The following is a 22,058-nucleotide window of genomic DNA, read 5'->3' as shown; positions in this document are numbered from 1 at the left end:
ACAACCCCGCTGGTTTATTGAGGAAATTATTAAAATACCAAATTCATTTAATCAAAATTGATAAGGTTCACTTTTTGTAAATGTTACATTCCCAAAATTACGAGTTATAAACTCATAATTCATACTTTTAAAAGTCCTAATTACGAGTTTTAAACTCATAATTAGTAGTTTTAAAAGTCGAAATTACGAGTTTTAAACTCGTAATTACGAGTTTTAAACTCATAATTACGAGTTTTAAACTCATAATTACGAGTTTTAAACTCATAATTACGAGTTTAAAACTCGTAATTTCGACTTTCTGTGGGGCTTTTATTTTTTTTTTTCATGGCGGAAACGGGCTTCCATAAATATGTGAGTAGAGTGAGCTAGAAAATGATATAAAATATATAAAAAATACCCTCTTTTAAAGTAAACAAATCCACCAGATAGCGCTATTACTGCATAAACTGATTGGTCTTTACCCCGGAAGTGCAGGGGCCGCTGTTGCTCCTCGTCCAATCAGCGCGGGGGACAGGCTGCATACGGAAGTGGCCCTCTCCGCTCCGCTGCACCAGCACAGAGCATAGAGCATTCACCGGCGGGTCGGTCGTGTCACGAACATGGCGGCCATTAGTAAATATCTGACAGCTAAAAACTCTTCCATAGGTGCCGGGGTTCTGCTGGTTTTATACTTGCTCAGACAGAGAAGACGGGCGAGCAGACGGCGCAGGTAAAGCCACATGTACACTGAGTAAACTGCTGTAGTTGTACATGGAGCTAGTGTGACAGGTACTAGTAAATGATCATCTTCATGTGTGACCGGATTGGGTCAGAGATAATAAAAAATAATACGATCATACAAGCCCTTTCAAGTCTTACTGTTACTTTTACCTTACTTTTTCTCTGATCGAACGTCATGGTTACTGAGGATTGTGACACTCAATCACACGTGCGTAAAACTAAGCAAGTAACGAACTGTCTTTGAGCAAACGTGTCTAAGCCAGGGCCTAATTGGACTGGATCAAAACTTCTAACTGTAACTAAGAACTGAAACGAGATCTTCTCAAATGAAGACTAAAGCTTAAAGTAACCAGTCTGCTTAACAATGCTTTAAACCTAATCAACTGCACAGTGCATCGGCAATTAGGCAATGAATTACCCAGTCTTAACAAAGCCGGATTCTAACAACCATGACCTCACCCTAAACTAAGTAAATAAAAAATAAACAAGTTTATTTAGCACAATTCATACACAAAGTAATTCAAAGTGCTTTACAGAATAAGAAGGGCATTAAAATCACAATGCAACAAATTAAAACATAAATAATTACAAATAATCATCATGAAATTTACATTAAAGGAGAAGAGTGCAGAATAAAAACCTTTCAGTCATATGCACAGCTGAACAGAACCATTTTGAGCCTGGATTTAAACATTGTCAAAGTAGAGGCCTGTCTCGCATCTTCAGGAAGACTGTTACAGATTTTAGTTGCATAAAACTGAAACTCTGATTCTGCATGTTTAGTCCTGACTCTGGGGACCAGCAGGAGGCTACTCCCTAAAGTCCTCAGAGTGTGAGATGGTTCATATGGCTCTAACATGTCAGAGATGTACTTTGGTGCTAGGCCATGGAGAGACTTGTTCTCAAGCAGAGCTGCTTTAAAGTCTAATCTCTGAGCCACAGGAGCCAGTGCAGAGACCTGAGCACAGGACTTATATGCTCATACTTCCTGGTTCTACTCAGGGCCCGAGCAGCAGCGTTCTGGATGTACTGCTGTCATAACGCTCGTTGGGGAGAGGCCAGTGTACAGAGTAGTCTAACCTACTGGAGACACATGCATGGATAAGTCTCTCCAAGTCTGGTTTTAACAGTATATTTTTACTAGTAGCAGATGGTACTGGTAGTAGTGGATGGTAATGACCCCCTTGTAAAAAGACTGTATCTCAAATAAATAGCCTATTATGAATGTGGTGTGTGTATAAAACTAGATACTCATTTGAGCAAGTATTGATACTAAAAAAAAAAGTCAGTCATAGGACAGAAATGAACCTTTTCTGAATAGTTTTAGAATGATGTTGAACTGTATCAGAACAAGTGTAAGACCACATAGACCATCATACATGCATGGACCACTATGGAACCTACCTGAACACCTGAGGGATTACCGTACACAGATATAAGGCCATATTGTAATGTAGAAGAAAGTACTATGATTTAATGTCAAAAATCACATTCTATTTTTTAAAGAATGTGGGTTTTTTATTATCGTGATATCAGAAATGGTCAAAATCAAATATCAAGCTTGTAAAGGTGCTGTATGAGACAAATGCATTATTATTATTATTATTATTAGTAGTAGTAGTAGTAGTAGCAGTGATGGTAACAGTAAAATTACATGTAGACTTTACTTTTTTAAAAGCCCATCAGCTCTGTTTTAACATGCTGGCTCTCTGTCTCACTAGTCTGTGTTCTGTTTCTTCAGACAAGGGTCCACAGAGCTTCTCCTGACCACAGAGGTAAGGCTGTCTTTTATGTGTATGTTATATGCATTATTAGCTTCACAATAGTGCAGTAACGTGCTGAGGGGTGGTGGGCGTGGCCTGACCGTGCTGACCTTTCACCTGACACCTGTCCCAGTGCATGCACTTTACTTAATATCTTTATCTACACTACCAGTCATAAGTTTGGACAGACTTTTTCCTTTACATTTCTTCTTTATTTCCATTGTAGATTCTCACTGAAGGCATCAAAACTATGAATGGCACATATTTAGCAGACAAAAAATAAACTCAATATAATTCCAAACTTGTTTTAGATTAAAAATAAAAAACCTTTGACACTGCTTGACCATGAGAAGGCACACTTGTGAAGTGAAAACCATTTCAGGAGACTTTATCAAGAAGCTCATTGAGAGAAGGCCAAGGGTTTGCAACAGTGTCAGCAAAGCAAAGGGTGGATACTGTGAAGATTTGAATAAAAAATATCATTATTTCACTTTTTTCTTTGCTACACAATTCCATATATCTTGCATCATATATTTTATATGCAAGTGTGTCCAAGCTTTTGACTGGTACTGTATATAGAAGTGGAGTAGGTTGCTGCAGCTAAACTTACATTTTCCTTGAGGTCAATAAAGTATCCATCTATCTATACACAAGTGTGTATTCATGACAACAATAAGGATTTGACAGTTATATGCTCAGCATACTACTAAAAGAGGCTACAGGTTTTACATGTTACAAGTTTTCTTGTTTTAGATGACAAAATAGTAACCCAATGGTTTGAATCCTGATGTCTGTTTCTTTCTCTATGGTCCACCATTACGATTACATTTTAATTGAATTTGTACTTTTGAAAAATATATTACCAATTCCAGTGGTTCATACTCCATTAAACCAGTATATCTATTGTGTCCTTAGGCAAGACACTTAAAACATCTTGCCAGTCATATCAATGTGATATGTGAGTGAATGAAAACTGCAATGTAACACACTTTAAAAACCTTATACAAATCCAAAGCAACATTATTACCATGGCTAGTTGGTTAGTCCTGCCTCAAGAAAAGTTTAGACCTAGTTTAAGGCTTTTTATCCCTGAGTTGGTTGAGATTAAGAACTCCTGTCTGCAATGCCAATTTTCATTCTGTTAATGTTCGGTTAACATTAAGTGTAGGAATGTTGATATAGTGAATGAATTGTCTGTCGGCTCTGTGCCAGTGTCTTTGGAATGAAGTGCCCTGTTAAAAGTTTCCAAATGAATCACTGATGGTTGTGTATGTGCGTTTACAGAAAGATGTGCGGAAGGACAAGGCTGTCGTGGACAGAGTGTTCTTCCTCAGAATACTGCGGATACTGCGGATCATGGTACCCAGGTTCTTCTGCATGGAGGTACGGCTTTGCTGCTTGCAAGCTCAGGCCTAGTGACTTATTGAAATTTAAACTTTTAATGTAAAGTACATAATAACTAAAATATGAGCTGTTGAATAGATGTAGCAATGTATGTAATTTTAGTCATTTTAGGAGCAACAGTATCTGATTTAAAGGTTTAGATCATCTCGGCCACAGAGTTGCCAATTTCTACTGAACAAAAGGTAATAGGTGGCTGTTAACTTGAAAACAACCACTTCCCAAGGTGAAACGGAGCATTTTCAGTTTTGGAGATGTAGACAGACATGAAACAAAACACAACTCCAGGTCTGTTTTTGATGAGATAGCAACATTATAACATGGCTAATAGGAGGAGTCAATTTTGCTTAATATGGGACCATTAAATATAATATGTATTCCTACACTACCAGTCAAAAGTTTGGACACACCTTATGTTTTTTCAGTATACTGAAGAAGCAGGGCCTAGGAGTTGAACCCGGAACCTTTTTGCTGTGAACTAGGAAACTAGGACTAAATCTTGCTTACCCTGAACTAGATCAGGACTAAACCAGGTCTAGGACATGACAACAGGAAGTCTATATCAGGAGTAAACTGGGCTCAAAGTGTTTTTTTTATGTTACGGTTACAACCATGGCCCTATGACCTAATGCTAGCTCTAGGTATACTTGAGGATAGTAAACATGAGCCAACAGTGCTAGCACTGTCCAGCCCTTTTACTGTGTTACCTCTGCCCCAGACACACGGTCCAGGAGTCCACAGAGCCGACATGACTGGCTCTTTAAGGCAGATAACACCAAGGACATCCTGATAGACTTTTATATGATTCTTCTTCTCTGTGTAACTGTGTGTGCCTTCACAGACTGGGTACCTACTCCTCATCGCCTCCATGCTGGTGACCCGCACATACTGCGATGTGTGGATGATCCAGAATGGAACCATGATAGAAAGGTGACACTGGTGGTTTTACACAGTAGAATGTGCGGCCCATATCACACAATTATGATTTTGGATAAACACAGTCATACTGAGGCCTGAAGATAGAATTGCCGTATGGAAAGGAACCACTATTTCAGGGCTATTCAACTTAATTTTCTTGAGGGACAGATTTTTTGCAGGGCTGTGTCTCTGAGCCAGATATATGCACCGTGCACCATTACTTTTAACACAATTTGGGGTCACACAAAGATCTGTATCAGTAATTGTAATTTAACAACTGCCAAACTAATTCTCAATAAGAATTGAACAAAATCAGTACTAACCATGTCTAAACCAGGACTAAGCCAGAATTAAACCAGGTCTAAACCAGGACTAAGCCAGTAAACAAGAAAAAATAAATGTAATATTTGTGAGATGGACCATGGACCAGATCAGAGCATTTGGAGGGCCTTATTTGGTCTTCAAGATGAATATTGACTGATACTGATACTCACATACTAATTGATAATAAAACTAGTATCAAAGCTAGATACTAATTTAAACAGATACAAAAAAGTCATATTCACAGGACAAAAATGAACCTTTACTGAATAACTTTAGAATGATCTTGAGCTGTATCAGAACAAGTAAAAGACAACATAGGCTAGTATAGGCCAAGGATGACTATGGAACCTACCTGGACGACTACCTACCTGGGATTACACATTACACATATTACCATGTGGCCATGTAAAAGAATCTTATAGAATACAAGACACATTATTTTTAATGTCATCTTTGTTGTTCTTTGATCCCTTGTTCCTCTTGTTGAGCTGCAATAACATGTAGTGTACTCCACACTGGGCTATAGAAGCAAGCTTGGTTTGTGCAGATTGGATTCAGTGTTGCTCAGTAGGTTTTGGCCTGTAGGTCTGCTCTAGGCCTTTCATGATAAATACTATATTGACTTACTGTTCAATATATGAAAGCTGGAACAATATATTTTATAACTAAATGTGTATCGTTTGTACATTTACTTTGTAAAATTGGGTTTTGTGTCATTCACACATGTTTGAATAATCCTTATTTATTCTGACCTGTCTACATCTGTTTCACCTTGTGATGCCATGTAGTGGTAGTTTTAAAGTTAACCTTTTCCCTTTAGTTCAGTAGAGTTTGGCAATTCCAAGGCTGAAATTATCCAAATGATTCTAGTGAAGGTATATGAAATTTAAAAACAAAGTGGAGCACTTTCTGTATTACCACATGACATCACAAGGTAGAATGTTTTCTGCTTGAGAGAAGAACTCAGCCTAAATATGAAGGGTTTGTTTATTAAATGTGTGAATGAAACAAAAAACAACTGGGTATATTTGTGGTAAAGAAACAATATTAATAACACCAGAAAATTGTATAATATGGGCCCTTTTAACTACAACTCTGGATATATTTGTGGTAAAGAAACAATATTAATAACACCAGAAAATTGTATAATATAGGCCCTTTTAACTATTTAAAATCCACAGAATAAAAAAAGGTATAGTAACTTGATTAACCCATCAAACCACACCAGACCTTCTGTATATGTGCCTGTTTCTGCTGCAGTGCAATTATCGGACGCTCCACTAGAGACTTCAAGACCTTCCTACTCAGCTTCATCAAATTCATGCCAGTGGTAAGCTCCTATATCCCAACCCACATACAGTAAATACAGGCTTTTTTCAGTTAAAATATTCCCTTCAATATAATGAACCACTGCCACAACTGAAATGCTGTCAAGATTATTAGTATAGTGTTCAATGAGTTATTTATTTACTGCTAAGTATTTCCAAACTGGAGTTACCTCACACATGTTTTTGTGTGTAGATCGCCTTAGTGAACAACTTTCTGAAGCTGGGCCTGAATGAGTTAAAGCTACGATTCAGGGAGAGACTCACCAAGAACCTGTACGACCAGTACCTTCAGTGAGTACCTGTACTACTACTACTACTACTACTACTACTACTACTACTATTATTACTAGTGCTACTACTGGTACTACTAGTACTATTGCTGTTGATGGTGTGACTGTGGGGGAGGACATTCTTCTGGTCGGCTGCATATAGAACTCAAAGCAGTATTCTCACACTGCATAAAGACAATGTGTTCAAGTTTTTTTTTTTAGTTATTATGACAGTGATCCCACCACACACCTCGCTCATGTGAAAAAATGAGTGTAGAAAAATCCTGCTCTTTTGGGGTAATCATCTGGATCAAGGATGTACTCAGACAGATATATGATGATCATGACTAGCTTCACTGTAGCCAACATAAAAAAAAAACAATAATACAATAATGAGTGCTGAAATTCATAACTGTCTAAGGAAACCAGCAGAAAGCTTGTGAGAGTGTAGTGGCTTTTAATCAGACATCTTCAGAATAACTGACATGTAATGTATGGGCATTCACATATATATTCTCATGACATCTTGCATTCCATGCACTACAATAACTAGTATCCATTTTTGATGGAACTTTGTATTGCAACTGTTTAAAATGGGTAGGCCGGGGCAGATACTAAACCAATCTCCTTGAATGGCACAATAATTAAATTTAAACTGTTATATGTAAAACATGATTGTTTGTCCCATGACTTACATGCTTCACTTTAAGCCTGCTGAGAAATATAGGGCACCCTGGTGTTTTTTAAAGTGGCATTACATAGTACAAATCTCTGACCAACCTCCATACACAACATGATCATGTCAGGACACGGTGACTTGCTACAGGTACTTCCAGTCCTGCCAGATTTATATAATTCTATAATTTAGGTGTATCTTCACTTTAAATTGTAATATGTCTATGAATATATTGCCTGACGTTTATTTCCACTGATAAATTGTGACTTGCAGAGGGTACACGTACTACAAAATGGGAAATCTGGACAACCGGATCGCCAATGCCGATCAGCTGCTCACACAGGACGTGGAGAAGTTCTGCAACAGTGTGGTGGACCTCTACTCCAATCTCAGCAAGGTCAGTATACACCTGCACCATTCAGTCACTATAGGCCTGTCACCATAACAACTTTTAAGTGCATTATATTGTTGAAGGAAATATACGATAAGCATTGAAGCCAAACCATAAAACAGAATTATTCACAAAAAGTATTCTTAATGTACAATATTGTTTAAAAAACATTAACTAAATAAATAATAGAGTGCAACACTTACGTAGTTAGTTTGTTTCTCGAATGAGTCATAGAAGTCCATAATTCAATCCTCTACAGCTCACATCTCATTATAGTATAAAAAATTAAATAAAAAATTCTCACTAGTGCAAGGAAATGGTACCCACGATAAATATTGACCCCTAAAAAAAGTATTTTTCTAGCTTTCATATATTGAACAGTAAGTGGATGTAGTATTTATCATAACAGGCCTAAGTCTTTATGTACCGCTCCCTGTTTATGTACCGCTCCCTGTTTGTGGAGCACACTGTGGAGCACACTGTGGAGCACACTGTGGAGCACACTGTGGAGCACACTGTGGAGCACACTGTGGAGCACACTGTGGAGCACACTGTGGAGCACACTGTGGAGCACACTGTGGAGCACACTGTGGAGCACACTGTGGAGCACACTGTGGAGCACACTGTGGAGCACACTGTGGAGCACACTGTGGAGCACACTGTGGAGCACACTGTGGAGCACACTGTGGAGCACACTGTGGAGCACACTGTGGAGCACACTGTGGAGCACACTGTGGAGCACACTGTGGAGCACACTGTGGAGCACATCTGAAGACTGAGGGACCAGATCAGGCCGTGTTGAGTGTTTTTAACTTAAATGATGTGTGTGTTTTGCAGCCGCTGTTGGACATTGGCCTGTACATTTTCAAACTCACAAGTGCCATTGGAGCTCAGGTATCTGTATTAGTAACTTGTAATAATTCATCCACTATGCAATTTTTTCTAAATATCATCACCCCCCCAAAAGTGAAGGCCATTGATAACATCAAAGATCATAAACTCATAAGGAACCATTTTTAAGCCGCAAAGTATAAAGCACATTCTTTGACACTTTCAATGAAAGTGGAAAATAGTGCACCAGACAGTGTAGTTAGTCTTAGATGTCTGATTTATTGTTACTCTTACTTTTCTTGTTCACTCATGTGGAATGGTAACAGAATGGTAAAGTGGAGAAATGCCTCAGTAGTGCCCTGATTGGATCATTTGGCCAGCCTATATAAAAGATTTCCGACCTGGCTACAGGCTGCCATAGCTTAACCATGGCATAGCCATAGAGTATCACAACAATAAAGTATCACAACTGAGCAGTATGTCAGTATAAAGATGTTATTCTGCTATTAAAATACTATTATGATTCAGTGCTTCTATAAAAGCATACATTTTTTGCATACCTTTCCATATAAACAACAACATTAGGAAGGCAACAATAGAGCAGGATTCACAAAGGAGTTGTTATATGAACTTGTGTGAACTGTGTATTCCTCCTCCCCCAGGGCCCTGCGATCATGATGGCCTACTTGCTGGTGTCAGGCCTGTTCCTGACCAGGCTTAGGAGGCCCATTGGAAAGATGACTGTGACAGAGCAGAGGTACGAGGGAGAGTACCGCTATGTCAACTCCCGCCTCATCACCAACAGGTAATTGCACTATACAAACACCGACACTCAAACAAACATTACATTGACTTACTACAGACAATCAGTCTCCAGCAAATGAATGTGACTAACTTGCCTAACCTTAACTTGTCCTATACTATACCTGCATCTGGACTTGAACCCATGTTGTTGCTCTAAAAAAAAAGGATTTACATCATGGGGACTTGATTCTGTTCTCATAAGGGAAGTAGATCCCTATGATTTGAGTGTGTGTGCAGATTTTGGTGTTTAGAGAAACACACCTTTTATGTGGCAAGCCTCTCCAAATAAAGACTTCATATATGTGTGGCCAGACCTCCTTGTCAAAGCCTGATTTCGTCAGATCTCAGAAGTTAAGCAGGGCTGGGCCTGTATTGTACTTGGGAGACCACTGGCTATCCTAGGTGCCACAACGGGGCACCAGTGGCAAAACTATCGCTTAAACTGTAAGCCTGAATTACTTTAGTGAACATATTCATTGTGACGAAACTGATTTCATAACGTGTTATAAGTTAATTTAATCGCATGCACAAGTTGAGATATGTTATAACTTTTCAGCAACTTAAGAGAACTGAATTAATATACTGATCTACTGAGACATTATTAGTTACTCCACTTAAAACATTTGACTTCAACTATACTATTTATTATACTGTATTATTGTTTTATTTATTGACAGTCTTGCATCTGTCAGACTCTTCAAGGCAGCTGTGGCTACAGTAGTAGCTTATGACCACTCAGGGTGGAATGAATAATGCTTTTGAGACACATTGTTGTTTACATGTGCAGTGAGGAGATCGCCTTCTACAATGGGAACTTGAGGGAGAAGCAGACCATCCACAGCACCTTCAAGAAGCTGGTAGGTCCTGACCCATGCGTGCTCTCCCCCCTTTGTGTCCCTCACTCTATGACCCCCCCACCCTATGCCCCTCCCCTCTGTGTGCAGGTGGACCATTTACACGCCTTCATCTTCTTCCGCTTCTCCATGGGCTTTGTGGACAGCATCATTGCCAAATGTAAGTCTCCAACTCTCTGCTACGATTGCCCTTGACTTGTTGATCCTATTTTACTTTTGTTTAGACTGTAGTTAGACTTTATTCCTCACTACAAGCAAATCCAAAAAGCTTAGAAGCGGACGCCCTGCTTACTATAATAAAAATAAATAAATAAATAAGAAGTTCTCCACATCTTGGCCTAGGTTCATAGTGAAGGGTGTCTGGCTCATTATGTAAACAAGGAACATTATACTTTGAATTAGGCCTGGGCAAGATCAAGATTCAGTCATGTCTAATGGTCAGTGATCTGCTTGGGTCTTTTTAATGGAGAGGTTTACAGGCAATCCTCTGTCAGGAAAAGCATGTGGTTTGGAGCAGAGATCAGATTTTGGAGGAAGAAATTTGCCTATTTTTGGTGTTTGATTGCACTGATTAAAAGTCCCATTTGTCCTATTCCCTGTGTAGACATAGCCACAGTGGTGGGGTATCTGGTGGTGAGTCGGCCGTTCCTGAACCTGTCGGACCCTCGGCACTTGCACAGCACTCAGTCAGAGTTGCTGGAGGTATGTCTACCGCACTGCAGCTCCCAGAGGCCTAGATTCAATTTAAAGGGCCCATAATATGTTATTTTCTAATCTATGTGATAATGTTGTTTCCTCATCAAAACTTAACTGGAGTTGTTTTGTTTCATTCACACATGTTTAACACACAAGCCCTGCGTGTTTAGACTGAGTTCTTCTCTCCTTCTAATGTCACGTGGTAATACAGGAAATGCTGCACTATGTTTTTAAAAGCCATACAGCTTCACAAGAGTCATTTGGATGATTTCAGCCCAGGGATTGACAATCTCTGCTAAACAAAAGGTAAATGGTAGCTGTTAACTTGAGAACTACCATTTCATGACATCATAAGGTGGAAAAGAGTAGACTAATAATAAGGGATTACCGTACTTAACCATATGTGAATGAAACAAAACACAACTCCAGATATGTTTTTAGAAAGTAGCAACATGGCTTGGCATGGCTTAAAGCTCACATCCATTTTGTGTAGTATAGGGGGCTTTAATTATTATAGCTTGTTGGACTGGCCAGGCAAATTTAATATGGAATTCCCTTTCAACTGAGGTTCATCCTTGTGTAGTGTGATTGCTGTCATGATAAATAATATATTTCAACTTATTGTTTATATGACAGGTGTAACAATAAATTTGGGGGGGTCAATATTTTATCATAGATTTGATCTGTACTGGGTTCAGTAAATAACTTGTATGACATATTATAGACACAAAATAACTAGTGTTTCATTCTGCTGTTTATTTATTGCGCCTCACTTTGTTTTAAAGATGGAGTATTATGCAATCATTTTTTTCTTTTTTTTGAGCAAAGGGAGGGGAAACGTGTTAATACGCTGTTTTTGGCAAATATAGCATCATCAACACACTAAACGTTAACATTGTGATCTATATATGTGATGTGTTGGCAGTTGATACCCCATAGAAGTAAAATACCCCATAGAAGTAAAATACCCCCTCTAATGATATAGTACATTTAGATGATAGATTTTTTTAGGTAATCCTGCTTTAGAATTATTATGTCAGTGGCATAATTTTTTTTTTTTCAATATTATTGTTGTCTATTTCTTCAACATTATATTGCACTTCAAAATCATGACAGGCCTATGTGTAGTGACTGTTTGTCTGCTGCAGGACTACTACCAGAGTGGACGCATGTTGCTCCGGATGTCCCAGGCCTTGGGCAGGATCGTCCTGGCGGGGAGAGAGATGACCCGCCTCTCTGGGTAAGATACTCTCCTTCACAAGGGGAATTCAGACTATGACTGTCCTCTAAACCAAAACTTTATACATTTGTTGTGACTGCCCCTGACCAGGTTCACCGCCCGCATCACAGAGCTCATGAAGGTGCTGAAGGAGCTGAACGCAGGCAAATACGAGCGCACCATGGTCCAACAGGATAGAGGTACAGACACACAAAGACCAGATAGAGAAAGACAGAAAGAGACGCACAAAGGCAGGGAGAGACGGAGGCAGGGAGAGACGGAGGCAGGGAGAGACGGAGGCAGGGAGAGACGGAGGCAGGGAGAGTCGGAGGCAGGGAGAGTCGGAGGCAGGGAGAGTCGGAGGCAGGGAGAGTCGGAGGCAGGGAGAGTCGGAGGCAGGGAGAGTCGGAGGCAGGGAGAGTCGGAGTGCAACAGAGACAGGGAGAGTCGGAGTGCAACAGAGACAGGGAGAGTCGGAGTGCAACAGAGACAGGGAGAGTCGGAGTGCAACAGAGACAGGGAGAGTCGGAGTGCAACAGAGACAGGGAGAGTCGGAGTGCAACAGAGACAGGGAGAGTCGGAGTGCAACAGAGACAGGGAGAGTCGGAGTGCAACAGAGACAGGGAGAGTCGGAGTGCAACAGAGACAGGGAGAGTCGGAGTGCAACAGAGACGGGTAGAGTCGGAGTGCAACAGAGACGGGTAGAGTCGGAGTGCAACAGAGACGGGGAGAGTCGGAGTGCAACAGAGACGGGGAGAGTCGGAGTGCAACAGAGACGGGGAGAGTCGGAGTGCAACAGAGACGGGGAGAGTCGGAGTGCAACAGAGACGGGGAGAGTCGGAGTGCAACAGAGACGGGGAGAGTCGGAGTGCAACAGAGACGGGGAGAGTCGGAGTGCAACAGAGACGGGGAGAGTCGGAGTGCAACAGAGACGGGGAGAGTCGGAGTGCAACAGAGACGGGGAGAGTCGGAGTGCAACAGAGACGGGGAGAGTCGGAGTGCAACAGAGACGGGGAGAGTCGGAGTGCAACAGAGACGGGGAGAGTCGGAGTGCAACAGAGACGGGGAGAGTCGGAGTGCAACAGAGACGGGGAGAGTCGGAGTGCAACAGAGACGGGGAGAGTCGGAGTGCAACAGAGACGGGGAGAGTCGGAGTGCAACAGAGACGGGGAGAGTCGGAGTGCAACAGAGACGGGGAGAGTCGGAGTGCAACAGAGACGGGGAGAGTCGGAGTGCAACAGAGACGGGGAGAGTCGGAGTGCAACAGAGACGGGGAGAGTCGGAGTGCAACAGAGACGGGGAGAGTCGGAGTGCAACAGAGACGGGGAGAGTCGGAGTGCAACAGAGACGGGGAGAGTCGGAGTGCAACAGAGACGGGGAGAGTCGGAGTGCAACAGAGACGGGGAGAGTCGGAGTGCAACAGAGACAGGGAGAGTCGGAGTGCAACAGAGACAGGGAGAGTCGGAGTGCAACAGAGACAGGGAGAGTCGGAGTGCAACAGAGACAGGGAGAGTCGGAGTGCAACAGAGACAGGGAGAGTCGGAGTGCAACAGAGACAGGGAGAGTCGGAGTGCAACAGAGACAGGGAGAGTCGGAGTGCAACAGAGACAGGGAGAGTCGGAGTGCAACAGAGACAGGGAGAGTGTGACAGTGAGACAGACATTATAATAATATAATAATAATACAATGTAATATTAGGGCTGTCAACTTTAACGCTTGCTACTAATCAAAACAAAATGACACCATGCGCTCTGGTAAAACAAGTAAAATGGGCCACATATTTCACCAAACGACTACAGAACATTAGAAGACGCCAGGCAAACTCCAACAGCGCTTATCTGTCACAATAAGAGCCAATTACACCTGCAAGCAGCTATGGAGCCCCAAAGATACCTGTTGTGTGAACGCGTTTGAGGTGGATGTACGTGAACAAACAACTGCAATGCAATTTCTAGACTTAAATTTTAACTCTTCTCTGCTGTAGAGTCTGACACTTCCCAGAAAATACCGCTGGTGCTAGGCAATGGCCGAGTCATCAACCAGGACAACGTCATCAAGTAGGTTTAGATGCCTCAATTGGCAATACGTTACATGCAGTTAAAAGTTGTTTTCCTGTGCATTTTTCTGTATGTTTGAAATTGGTGTATTGGATCACCACCTCCAGACCTGCCATACGATTTGTGCATATGTCCCTATGTGCACCTCAATTTTGATAAATCCGGGAGAGTGCCTCGTTTTGGGACGAGATCTTGTCCCACCCCAATAAATGACCTATATTTTCATCACAACCTGTGGAGATCGGATGATAGGTTTTATTTTTTGCCTGTAATATTCCACAGTATGGCATTAAACTGATCTTTGTGCTTTCTCCAGGTTTGAGCACACGCCGTTAGCGACGCCCAACGGAGACATCCTCATTAGAGACCTGTCCTTTGAGGTAGGCCCACTGTGTTCTGCTCTCATCTACCTTCAGAACCTCATTGGATTAGAGACAACATATTCCATTTGTAACATATCTTATTTCTGTCTCTATAGTGTGAATATTTTTCCAATAAACAGATGAATTTCTGCATACTTCTAGTGGTTTAGTTGGGTCATGTTTCAGTGGGTGGCTATTGCATTGTGGGGACTGGAATCTGTACATACTCATTCATGATGCCCTTATGGCAGTGCCAGTGCTGGTAAGGGTTCTTCAAATGGTTTCATATTAAAAAGTTTAAATTGAAAGTATTTGAATCAGAACATTTTACATTCTTAAATTGCATATGAGGTTAGACTTCTCATTTCACCAAAACATGTAGTATTTTCTGGACTTGCACCAGCAAAAAATGCATAATAATGACTCATAAGTTGCACTGGACTATAAGTCACATTTTTAGGGGAAATGTATTTGATAAAATCCAAGAACAGACATTTTATCTTTAAAGGCAAGTTATAATAATAACAATAAAATGGAGAACAGGCTGAATAGCAGCACAGCACGCTAACGTAACACAGACGGCAAACTGAATACATGTCTGGTATGTATGGTATGGTATGCAGTTAATCAGATGACTACACTAACGTAACATATGCAGGCTTGTCCACAAACCTGACACTAGAGTTCTTTTCACTGATGTTTACTATGGTCTTACGTCTTCATCACAGTTCGCATCATAGAGCACATCAAATATAACATAAGCTCTGGCTCATATTACATATACACACAAATTACATATGAACACACGGAAAAATGACACTTTGGCCTGATAGTAAACAAACCAGTGAACCCAAAACTTTATATTTTACTTTTCAGTTGTTTCCTAAATAGTGCTCTGTTGGGTAAGACCTCTCATTAGTGTAAAAAAAAGCCGAAACAGGAAATAGTTTTTGCGACCTTAAACTAGACTAAACATTTACAATATTCTTCCAAATGAAAAATTATCACCTTTATGGTCTTATAAATGAAGGGGAAATCAATAAGGGAAAACTATAAATGTAAAAAAGAAAACGACTCAAGTAAATTTTCTTACAGGTATTACAAAGACACTAACGCCATCTATTGGTCAAACAAGTGAACTGTAAGACGTATAATCAACCGTTAAATAACACATATTTATTAAGCTACATGAAGCATAGACAGCAAACTGAACACATGTCTGCTACTACACGTAAGATATTAACAGTTAATCGGATAACTAAAGCGTAAAAAACACACGTATAGCTTGGCAATTCCAGAGCTGAAATTATCCAAATGATTCTAGTGAATGTGTATGCAGTTTAAAAACACAGTGGAGCTTTTTCTGTTTGAAAACCAATATGCAGGTTTTGTTTGTTAAACATGTGTGATTGACAACAAAACACAACTCTAGGTATGTTTTGATGAGGAAACAACATTATAATAGATCAGAAAATGGCATATATGTGCCCTTTAAATGAAAAATATTTTTCTCACGTAAATTGGATTTTGTCTTGGTAATTTTCTATATCAATGACACTGGTAGATGTTTTCTGTTTTCGAACTTACTAGGGGTGCTGTGAGTGTGAGACAAAGCTTTGGGGGTACTCAAGACAAAAGGTTTGGACCCACAGCCTTAGGGGCATAAAATTCAAGGCATTATGACGTCCAACCTTTATAATTAGATGAGTTGTTTTCATGTTTGACCTTGCAGTATACATAGATAAATTCTTGCTTGTGGTTGTGCAGGTGCGGTCTGGGGCAAACGTGCTTGTGTGCGGACCAAACGGTTGTGGGAAGAGCTCCCTGTTCAGAGTGCTCGGAGAGGTGAGACACAACTGTTTAGCCTGTACTAACACTATATTTAAAGCACTAACCAAAAACTTTTTTTGTGTCTCAGCTGTGGCCTTTGTTTGGAGGAGAGCTGACCAAACCAGAGAGAGGAAAGCTCTTCTACGTCCCACAGGTAACGCGTCTAAAGTCGAATATCATATACTAATCAGTATTAAAAATGTCATCAAAACTGTCAATACTAAAATAAGTCACATTCACAGGACGGAAATGGACCTTTGATGAATATCTTTAGAATGATCTTGAACTGTATCGGAACAAGTATAAGACCACATAGTCTAGTGTACACCTATGGACTTCTATGGAACCTACCTGGACAACTGAGTGATTACAAGATATTATCTAAAGAAAGAGTGTTTTTAACTATCATCGTGGTATCAGAATCAGTATTGAGCCTCAAGTCTATTAGTATTGCAATCAAGTTTGAAATTTTAGTATTGTGACAACTATGTACTAATGCCATTGCTGACATGAGGACTAAACAGACTGTTGTTTCTGTGACAGAGGCCGTACATGACGCTGGGATCTCTGAGGGACCAGGTCATATACCCAGACACACAGGAGCAGCAGAGGAAGAAGGGCATTTCAGACCAGGTATAACACACACACACAGAAGGAAGGACATCTTAGACCAGGTATAACACACATGCACAAACACGCACACATACTAAAAACGGAGGCACTGTGCTATGGTTCACAAAATTTTATCATTCAAACAATATCACACAAGCCCTCCATAAGCAATGTTTTTCTTACAAGCAATTTTCAACTCAAATACATCAACCCCAACCTCCGTTACGAAGTCATTTGACCAGTTATTTATCCTCTACTACTGTTTTTTCTTTTTTTTTTTTTATCAGATGCCCTAAAGCCACTTCATAAAAGCTTTGGATACTTTAGCCCTACATTTGTCTGTACATTTTAGCTGTAATGCATGACTCTTCCTCTTGGGAGTCAGCCATACTTTGTCTTTGGTCATTATTGATAACAAAGCATTCATATATATATATTTTATTGCCACACACTTGTATTGCACAGGGTAAATTCATTCACCTAGTGTATAATTGGCTCGGATCTAGACAGAGCAGTGAGCAGACCGGACATACTGGGTTCACCTGAGTGGTTACTATCAGTCATGTCCAAGTGAGATTCTTTGATTTGGGACCAATGACCAATATTTAATCGAGTACAGCCCTAGATCATGTTAAGATATGGACTAGTTTGGCTTGGTGTAGGTTTGGTTTAGTCTACAGGAAACTAATGTAAAGTCAGTGTAATCTCCCCACAAAGCAAGCAAACCTAACTGGTGTGTGTGTTCGTGTGTGCGTGCACACAGGTTCTGAAGCAGTACCTGGACAATGTGCAGCTGGGGCACATCCTGGACAGAGAGGGCAGCTGGGACTCTGTGCAAGACTGGATGGACGTACTGAGCGGAGGAGAGAAGCAGAGAATGGCTGTAAGCACCACCACTACATGGGCATACTTACACTAGCTAACCGCATGGCATGGTAGCCACAAATCTACCCCTGGTTTTCCTTACATGGCAGATTTAAAAATTAATTCTTTTAAGATGTGATAGAATGTTGATGACCTCATGAAAAACATACCTGGAGTTGTTTTTGTTTCATTCACACGTTAATTCTGTTTTATTAGTCTGTCTGCATCTCCAAAGAGCAGAATAAAAAAAAAATGAATTGGAAGTATTGCGATTCGATTTGTGATACATTTCAATTCAAAGATTGTTTTTAATTAATCCCAGGAGGATTAATTAATAGTTCATACAAGAATCCAGTGCATCAGTTTGTAGAGGTGTAAAGTACAGGTACAGCCAGATTTTTGTAAAGATCTAAAAATTGCAATCTTTGCGATTTGTTAACTGTGCCAACTCAAATTGCACTATAGATTTGATTGCAATATATAGTGCAGCCCTACTCCAAACCACTGTCTCATTTTGGCTCATCACTGTTGGTTTCGCTGTTTGCACAAAGTTTTACCTCTCAATGCACACTATTCCAACTTGAGTGCTACAATCCACTGTCCAGTTTATATTATGAGCCCATGTCTTTATTCTATGTGCTTGTGCAGATGGCTCGATTGTTCTACCACAAGCCTCAGTTTGCCATCTTGGATGAGTGCACCAGCGCTGTGAGTGTGGACGTGGAGGACTTCATCTACAGCCACTGTCGCACGGTACATGACATAAAACGGCATCAAACACTGAGGGATGTAACAATAACCAACTATTCTGATATCAAATCATCAAAAGTCTCACAATAATATTGATTAATACCAAATTGCATTACACCTAAACTGAGGAAACTACAAAGACCGTGAACGTTTGCTCTGTTTCAGAGCATAAACACGGAGAACCCACTATTATGGGGGTATTGTGCAAAATTTACTTTCTGGAGCTTTAAACTACGTTATGTTTTTCCCTAATCACAAACATGTCTTAAGACGTTTTAAATGTCATCCATGCACATCTGAGTAATCTAGCATTCTGTCCCGGACACTATTTGAACCCTCCTTATGGTTTGAGCCCAGCTGCTGTTTGTGGCAAATACAGCATTTTAAAAGCAATAAAACCTAGCATGTTGGTCTATGGGGAATTAATTGTTACCACATAATATATTTAGAAGTGTAAAACCCCCTCTTTAAGCACTTTTATATCATCTTTAGAATATAACAGTAATAATAGTACCAAATAGCCTCCCCTAAGAAAGTACCATGAGCTGCATATCATGGAAATAATGTACCCTAAGATTTGGATTTTGTTAGAGCCCTAGAAATAAATCATGCAGACAAAATAGTATGCAAGCCTAACAAACAGTATGTGTATTAACCTGTATCTACATGTTCACAGGTGGGCATCACCTTGTTCACAGTGTCCCACAGAAAATCTCTGTGGAAGCACCACAAGGTAAGTCCTTATGCTGCTAGTACAGGTTTACACACTACACCTTTGTCTTAGACTTTGTCCAAAATGTGTATTAGTCGACAAATCACTTTATTTAGATTATAAAGATTCATATGGGACAACAGAAAGAAGAGTGAGCGATTTAGCTGAACATGTTTTAGTCATGGTATTAATAATTGTAAATGATAAATTGTGTTTTTCATAATAAGCCTAACAACTTGTACAACATTCACCCCCTTACATGGCTGTGGTAACTGGGCAATTTCATCAGATAATGTAGCTTTTCAAACACAGCCATTGCAATGTGTTGACCCTTGATCCCAAAAGTCTGTTATATAGTTTTGAAGTGCATGTTGTCACTGAGTGTTGTGTTCTGTGTTCAGTACTACCTCCACATGGACGGCAGAGGGAACTACGAGTTCAAGCCCATCACGGAGGAGACAGTGGAGTTTGGCTCCTAACACTGTCCTTCTGCTCTGGTCCAGTCCGCTCCTTTGCACTCACATGTGGACAATAAACACGTCCTTTTTAATCACCTCTTCGTCCTCTTACCACTCTGAGGGTTAGTGCAGCATTATCTGTGCTTCTGTTAGGCAGTGGCCTGTGTCAGCAGTAAGTATCTGCTATCCATAGTGTACAATACTACAGCACGTTTCCACAGCAATATAGTAGGGCATCAGGCAGGTGTTTAGTGCTGCCTCCCACAGGGCTCACATGGCATTATCACCTGCAAAAGGAATACTGTAATAAGCCACTAGAATAACACTAAGTTCAGTCCAATGATGTTTAAATCCCTGTAATTACAAGGCAATCTGTGTCACAAATGTGTCAAACTAAAACTGTAACTGGCAAGGATCAAAATGAGGCAACAGGAGTACAAGATCAATTCTGGATCTTAAATAGTCAAATCATAATACTGTCTATATCTGAGGTTGATCTTTGCTAATGTAACTAAGAACATTCTAACTATATTCCTCTTCATAATGTTATTAATATGATAAAGTTATTTGATCATGTGCAGCTATTCTACGTCAAGTGATACTATCAGTTACATCACGCTGGAGGAGTGTTCAGCAGTAACCATGGTGACACACATTAGGGAACACAGCCTGATGCATTTAAACTCAAGAAAAAATACAAAATGGAAACAACACATTCTGAGGAGTCTGTGACTGCCATTTCTGAGGATTTTTTTTTTTTTTTTAACCATACAGATCAGCTCACCTGTTGTGGTTCCAAGTCAGTTCTTTAGAGTCAGATTGTGGTAAAACAAAATTTAAAGATTAGACTCAGACGGAGCAGTGCCTCTATTTAGCTTTGACTTGTCCTTCGGGGATGTTAATGACATCACTTGAATGGTATCAATTAATTTGCATCCTTGTATATTTGGCCTGGCATTTTTAGTTCTGATTGGTTATTATTTAGTTAATTGGAGGTGGAGGGTTCACTCAATAAGATGGACATAGTGGAACAGAATGGTGAAGGCTCAGTTAGGCAGTTACAATCCAAACTTGTGCCAAATAGTAATGCAGCATTTGTCTTACACTTGTGTTTTGTTTTTTGTTTTTAATTTGAGGTGGGTGAAGTGTCTTGCCCTGGAGCACAATGGCAGTATGCAGTGGTCAGAGCTAAAGTCAAACCACAAACCTTCGGGGTGATTATAGCTCTATCCACAAGGGCTGCATGATTAATCACAATTAAATCAAAATGTCTGAATGGCAAATCACAAAGGCTGCAGTTTTTGCAGTACCATTATTTTCCCCCCACCAACAAAATGAAATGTCTTATTCTGCATGAAAGTTGCTAATCTTGTAGTTTAGATCTGTACAAACCTGTTCTGAAACCCGATTGTTGTATTAGTTTGTCATTTCATATTTCACATTTTCAAATTGGAAGTTTAAAAGGTGAACTTTGAATAGAATCCTATTATTTAAACATACATGGTAAATCTTATCACAATCTCAATCTTGTGTTTTAAAAATCGCAATTTGATATTTTTCCCAAATCGTTCAGCCCTGATATCCACTGACTCACTGCTGCCTCATGCCCTACGCTCAGAACATGAGAAACATGCTAGTGCCCTGTACTGCTGTGGAAACCTACTTGTCTCATATGGTGGTCAAAATGGAGAAGTCTATGATGAAATTAATTTATAGAATGTTATTGTAATTTTTGTAGAATTATGAATGCTTCAAACATTAAGAATCTAATCTTTGGTTGGACCCAGTTCTGTTTGACAAATGCCAAAAGAGAATCAGTGTTTGGATTCACATAACTTGCAGTTTGGTGAGAATAATTTGTCTAAATGTTTCTTACAAAATTGCAATGTTTTAACCCACAATGTCTCTCATATCTGTTGAAATACTGTAGTACAAGTTGGTAATCTGGGTTTCTGGACATGTGAATCAAAGATTAGATTATTGTGTTCTATCTGACGTTTAATATTATATTTGTCATGTATGTTTATGTAATTGTAAATGAGCTAACACGTCTGAATTGGACTATGGGGCTGGATGAAGTCTTCCACAGCGTTGACCAAAATCATGTGTTCATAATCCTGCTCTTATGATCAGACTGAAATAAAAACTAAATTTGACTACACTTTTTTCTCTTTATGTATATTTAAGTATTGATGGAAATATTAAAGGTGGACTATGGC

The 22,058-nt window shown here is 40.0% G+C and overlaps 1 protein-coding gene across 1 annotated transcript; it reads left to right on the top strand.

Annotated features, from left to right (window-relative positions):
* The first annotated feature begins 532 nt into the window (after positions 1 to 532).
* Positions 533 to 22,000, top strand: abcd3a (ATP-binding cassette, sub-family D (ALD), member 3a). Its single transcript, XM_033985940.2, has 23 exons — positions 533 to 709; positions 2,462 to 2,495; positions 3,768 to 3,866; positions 4,726 to 4,814; positions 6,387 to 6,456; positions 6,648 to 6,745; positions 7,673 to 7,796; positions 8,628 to 8,684; positions 9,284 to 9,426; positions 10,213 to 10,282; positions 10,370 to 10,439; positions 10,884 to 10,981; positions 12,124 to 12,215; positions 12,306 to 12,394; positions 14,179 to 14,251; positions 14,568 to 14,631; positions 16,381 to 16,458; positions 16,532 to 16,597; positions 16,987 to 17,076; positions 17,819 to 17,938; positions 18,568 to 18,672; positions 19,346 to 19,402; positions 19,783 to 22,000. Exons 1-23 carry the CDS (start codon positions 600 to 602, stop codon positions 19,858 to 19,860), a joined length of 1,974 nt encoding a protein of 657 aa, XP_033841831.1. The 5' UTR covers positions 533 to 599; the 3' UTR covers positions 19,861 to 22,000.
* Positions 22,001 to 22,058: the final 58 nt, after the last annotated feature.

The sequence above is a fragment of the Periophthalmus magnuspinnatus genome, chromosome 20, assembly GCF_009829125.3.
Source record: "Periophthalmus magnuspinnatus isolate fPerMag1 chromosome 20, fPerMag1.2.pri, whole genome shotgun sequence".
Classification (NCBI taxonomy): domain Eukaryota; kingdom Metazoa; phylum Chordata; class Actinopteri; order Gobiiformes; family Gobiidae; genus Periophthalmus; species Periophthalmus magnuspinnatus.
Note: the sequence above shows the minus strand (reverse complement) of the source record. Positions and strands in the feature narration are given on the sequence as shown.